Here is a 6,013-nt window from a genome sequence, read left to right as displayed (position 1 = left end):
ACAATCTCATGATTCTCTTCAGCAATTCTTTTTTGAACGTGATCCTCTACTACCTCCCTGGCCAAGGCTGCTGGGTTTTCATCTCGGAGCTCAGGAGGCTTGAATACCCTACCTCCCCTCGTAAAATGCTGGACCTCATCACATTGAAGCTCAAAAGGATCAAGGTTATCATATTGAAAGATCAGAGGAGATGGAGGTTCAGTTTTATGGGTTAGGACTAAGGGTGCAACTTTTGGTTCATCGACCTCTTCCGAACGAAAGTAGTAAGGCTCAGAACTGGCATCAATGGCACATAATAGAGGTGATGGATCAAATTTAGGAACATCAAGGGTGATCATTCCCACTTGTGCGGGTGGGGGTAATGCATGGTTTGGGAGAGGGTTATTGGTGATATTGGGTTTAGGAGGAAAAACTGGAAGATCATTCTCAAGCAAGTCTTGAATAACATGTTTAAGGGCTATACAATGATCTGTAGTGTGCCCGGGACCTTGGTGGTACTCGCAATGCTCACGGGGATTGTAGTTTTTCGGCAGAGGGTCAGGTGGAGGGCGAGGGATGGGTAATGTGATTTTTTTCGCGGCCAGACATTGTTTTAGAACCGCGGAGGGGGGAGCAGGTAGTAAATTCTCTTTTTTGCCGAATAGGAGGTTTAGGAGGATCTTAGCTGTAGTCGAAAACAATTGCTTTCTGGGCTTGGTTGGATGAAGCAACATTATTGACTTATTTATTGGGAGGGAAGGGCTTCTTGAAGTCACTTTTTGCTTGAACAGTCCTGGCAAGAATTCCCTTGTTCATAGCATCTTCAATCTGGGTCCCAGCATTGATGAAGAGATCAAAAGTAGGGCAATACTGCAGTGTCATGTGTTGAAGCATTAAGGGGAGGAGGATAGTTAGCATGATTTTGCACTGTTCCTTCTCGGTAGGGTGGTCCATCATTAAGGCTGCCAACTTCCTCCACCTTCTCACAAAAGTGATAAATGTTTCCTTAGGCTCCTGCTTAGTTGCTTCTAGATCCCGGATAGTCACCTCAGACCCATCATCGTATGAAAAGTGCTTAATGAACTGCTCGGTGATCTCATTCCAGCTCTTAACCTTCATCTTATCTAAACCCAGATACCATTTACGTACAACATCGGTTAGCGAGATAGGAAAGAGATGGGCCATCTGCTCTGAATTCAAACCTTGCGACTGTGATCGTATGATGAACATTTGCACATGAGCAGTAGGAGAACCAGTACCATTGTACTTGTCAAAATTTGGAATTTGGAAATTCGAAGGTAGATAGACATGAGGGAACAATGTAAGATCATCTGGGTTGAAAGTGCTTGATTCTCGGCTCTTGATCCCTTTGACTTCTTGAAGTAGCAACTCAAATTTCTCAGCAAGGGACTTGTCTTCTGGGGGAGGGACTTGAGTGCGATTTTTCTCACCATATTGTTCTTGATCTTCGATGGTCAGAGGAGACAGATTGGGTTGAGGGTGGACCTCAGATGTGGTTGCTATAGACTTTCCTTTTGTTGTGGGAGTACCAAATTTATCCTTCCATTGGTCTTTCATGATCTTATTCTCTTCACGAAGTAAGCTCATCTTACGGGTGAGTTCGATCAGTAATTCCTCAACACGAGGAGGCTGAAGGTTTTCAGTAGGTTCAGACATTGAGACGAGAGTGGGAGAAGATGGGGGTGAAATTCTCACGAGACGAGCGGAAACTCGGGTCCAAGTTACTTTTGGATGATCAGTAGTGAATATAAGAACTCCTGACAAAGAAAACATTGGAAGTTTAGACACAATAGTATTCCTCACTAAAAACATGCATCAGCTAGAATGACTAATTTTACACACACATTTGAGGCTGATAAATTTTCCATTGAAAAAAGATGGTCTTATTTATTCGAACATTGAAAGAATGTGACCAACAGATTGGTGAGACATGATCCTCAAAGGGGATGCCCCTTGAAGGGAATGGCATTTTAGGGGTTTTAAGGATGTATTCGAAGAAGATGCCACTAGTTTAAGGGGAGATGAAATCTTGAGCCAGAGTTATGAGATGAGTCCTTGAAATGGAACCCTGGTCTAAAGGATATCAACCTACGATCAATGAATTGTTGATCAATGAGAGATGAGATTTTCTAGATCTAAGAGCAATGAGATTATTATCCCAACCTCAAAGGCATTTTATTTTTGAGCTTTACTTGGAGGGCGCAATTCCTAACCCTTAATCTAGCAGAACCAAGTGGTTTGATTCGTGACTTTGTTCGTGTTCCTAAGACATATCGTATCCATTGGAAGATGGACTACGGCCTAATCTAGACACAGAGGGGTACGATATCCTAATCTAGGCTCACACACGTGATGTACACATGCTCGTGCTATATGCATGTGTGGGGTAAACTAGGGGTAAGGCCAAGAGTTCCCTTAGCGTGAATCCGTGTTCGATATACTCTACCGGTATCCAGAGTAGCAGTATATGAACCAACAAATCCATTTACGCACCATAAAGGTACTAGGCTAAGGGTGGAATGCTTCTCTAACACAGAGGCACCGGGTCATGACCTCTCAGTCAACCATGCTAGATAACACTCAGGGATCCTAAATAGGACGTGGGTGAATGTGATATGTAAGGGTGTAGATGCAAGTGATGTAAGTGTGTGCAATTTGGGGATTCGCATCTAATGCCCTCAAGTCCTTTAAAAAAAAATTTTGAAGGTTCGGGAGATGGCTTATTGTTCTTAGTTTTTGTTTTCATTCAAGTAAGCACACAACATCTTTTTGTTCATTTTTCTTATTTTTTGAATCTTTTTTTTTTTCTTCACATTTATCCCCTTTAATTATGACTAAGACAACTAAAGCTTCTAAAAGTTAAAAAGTTAGGTAATCAATCCCCAGCAGAGTCACCAGTCTGTGGATCCCGTCCCGGAGGGTGTGGCCCACGAGAGTGTGTTTTTATGATGATGATAGCGCCTTTGTCCATTGGATTTGAATACGGTTACTTTTTTCATAAATTTAGGATAAAGGTCCTAACTTCACAAAAGAACAATTGACCAGAGTCGCCACCTAGATTAGGGATCTAGAACCCATGATTAACTCTGTTAATTTGATCTACATTTTGAGTTCTAGGTAAGTTACCTGGTTACGAGGTCGGAAGGTGTACCGCACGAAGTGTACAACACCGACATTGCCTAACTTTTAAAAGCTTTAATTATTTAGGTTTAACAAAGGGCGTGAATGTGAATTATATTAACCAAAATGCATTCTAATTTTTTTAGCCGTTCACAGTTTAGACTCATGCGGGCCAGGAGTGCATCCTACATGCAACTACATGCCTATGTGCCTATATGATTGTTTTGAGAATGATGAGATTTGACTTGAGTCGAATTTGATTAATTGATTTGAGGTGAAGTGACAACGCTATATGAACCTAGATCTAATGCAATGACCCTAAGTTGCATTTTTAGTATGCTTGTGAAGTTTGGACTCTAAAAGTTCTTTTGTGAAACCTAGAGTGAAATTTCTAAGTCATAGAACCTAAGGTATTTTTGGAGTAGTGATTTTCCAATGATGTGAGTTCTTAGGTTCTTTTAGATTTTCGATTTCTTTTAGAGATTCAACAGCACAAATAACTAAGCATACAAACAGTTATTCTAACAGAAACAAATAACCTAGCATGCGAATTCTAAGCATAACAAGCAAGCAACATATTATTTCTAGCATAGGATGAGAACAATTATCAAACAAAGAAATCTAAACATGCAAATACTCATGCGACTAGAATATAAAAAGAAACATCTAGCATGCAAAAAGGTTTAGGGAAAAGGAAAGGGTGAAAAGGGGAATGAAAAAGATGAGGAAGGGTGTAGGGGAACGAGAATGATGGAGAATGGTGTGACTGAACTTGGGAGTGCCAAGTTGCCTACGTACCCCATGGTGGGGATTAAGCCACACGTAGTTCCATTGACGGATTTGGATTTGAAAGATATTAGGATTTGAATTTGAAACTTGGGTTTTGGATCAAAAACTTGGATTGAGATCATGGAATTGGGGATTTGGATTTTTGCGTCAAGAATAGGCTTTAAGGAATTGGATTTAGGAATCTAAAGATGGATTCATGAGATTCAACCAACCTAATGCAACTTGATTAAGGATAAGGGTGCGACTTAGTTAGGGATTGGGTCTTGGGGTGAGATTCAGTTCGGGTTGGGGATAGGTCCATGACTCGGGTGAGTCATGGGGTGTGAGTTGGTTTTGGTTAGAAGAAGGGTGAGTGCAACTCGGTTTGGGTTGGAAGTGAACCTAGTCATCTTTGTTATGGACTATCTTAGGTATTGGTGCATGCTAGCGTTAGGCACGGACGCATTTGAGATAGGCACGGACGCATTTGAGATAGGCAAAATCTAAGGCATTGGTGTGCACTGAGTGCAAACCAGCGTGGGCATTAGTGTTCACCATCCTTGGCACTGGTGCGCATTGAGTGCACACCAGGATAGGCACTGGTGGGCACTGGTACGCACTGGTTGCGCACCGGATAAGCACTGGTGGGCACCACTCTGGGTACTGCTGCGCACTGTGATAGGCACTGGTGGGCACTGGTGCGCACTGGTTACGCACCAGGATAGGCACTGGTGGGCACCACCCTGGGTGCTGATAGGCACTTGTAGGCACTTTTTAGGCATCGGTTGGAGCACGAATTAGGCACTAATCTAGGCTCGGTTGGGCGCTAGGCACTAGTGTAGGATAAGGTTGGCGTGAGTTGGGCACTAATCTAGGCAAAGGCCGGGCATGGTAAGTTAACTCGAATGTTGGAGGTGGGTCTGTGGGGTTGGCGTGACTCAGTTGGGCTGCAAAAGTGTAACATAATCTCGGTGTAGAGGGGTCACTCAGTTGGGGTAAAGTATGAAGCTTCAAGTGGGAATGTGACTCGGGTTGGGTTAAAGAAGAGGTAACTCAGTTAGGAAGGGTTGATTGGGCAGGTCAACTTGGTTGAAGGGCTGCAACGTGATTGGACAGAGGGTTGAGTCACTTAAGTGTGACTCGGTTGGGTTTAAGGGTTGGGTTTTTTATTGAAATGGGTTTTGGTTCTGTTGGATAAAAAAATAATTGGAGATGGGATGGGGTATGTGCTGTATGGATGGGAATGTGAATGTGAAGTCCAATGGGGTCACCGAATGGGTTGTTGGGATGATGGATTAGATGAATGCTTTTCTATGTAGGCTAAGGGTATGATAGCTATGAGATGTGATATGGAGTGAATTACATGGATGGGGGATGAGGTATATTATAGTCTGTTCGGGATGGAATCATGTGAATGGGCATGGCACATGGTTAGCGGCTATGGGCATGGTAACAAGGGTAGTGACTTTGTGTTAATAAGCATATGAGATGTCAGAGGATGGTATATGGGGTCTGATGCATGTAGAAATGGGGTGAGATGTGATGATGTAATGGATGGGGAAGGGATTGGGTTTTTAGCTAACTGAGTGGACTATTAAGGCTTCGGGTCAGGGCCGAGTAGGCCATGGGTTCGGATCAAGGCCGAGTTGGCCGTGGGTTTGGGTTTTGGCGTGGATTTTTGAGGTTGCGTACGGGTTTGGGGTACATGTTTTGAGTGCGGATCAGGGATACCGCTTAGGGGTGCGGTTAGATTGGGTCTGAGTTGGACCAGGTTGGGGTTGAACCAATTTTGTTGTGTTGAATCGGGTGGGTTGGGTTGAACTGGGTTGACTCGGATTGGGTCTGGGTTGGACTGGGTGGGTTGGGTCTGAACCGGGTTGACTCGGATTGGGTCCGGGTTGGACCAGGTCAGTGCGAATTGGGTCTAGGTTGGACAGGGCTGACTCGGATTGGGTCCGGGCGTTAGTTTAGGCAAGGTTGGGTTGTTGTTTGGGCGTGGGTTTAGGTTGTGGGGTTCCGGTTTGTGGGGCCGATGCGGAGTCGGGGTCGGGTTGCGGGTTTGGGTTTGTGGGGCTGATGCGGAGTCGGGGTCGGGTTGCGGGTTTGGGTTTGGGTTTGTGGGGCT

At 44.2% G+C, this 6,013-nt stretch overlaps 1 protein-coding gene across 1 annotated transcript; it reads right to left on the bottom strand.

Annotated features, from left to right (window-relative positions):
- Nucleotides 1-720: 720 nt before the first annotated feature.
- Nucleotides 721-1,656, bottom strand: LOC143888855 (uncharacterized). Its single transcript, XM_077393249.1, has one exon. It carries the CDS (start codon nucleotides 1,654-1,656, stop codon nucleotides 721-723), a length of 936 nt encoding a protein of 311 aa, XP_077249364.1.
- Between the last annotated feature and the right edge of the window lie 4,357 nt (nucleotides 1,657-6,013).

This window comes from Tasmannia lanceolata, unplaced genomic scaffold (assembly GCF_043159265.1).
Source record: "Tasmannia lanceolata isolate RefF3 unplaced genomic scaffold, GAP_Taslan_0.1 ptg000002l, whole genome shotgun sequence".
NCBI lineage: Eukaryota > Viridiplantae > Streptophyta > Magnoliopsida > Canellales > Winteraceae > Tasmannia > Tasmannia lanceolata.
Note: the sequence above shows the minus strand (reverse complement) of the source record. Positions and strands in the feature narration are given on the sequence as shown.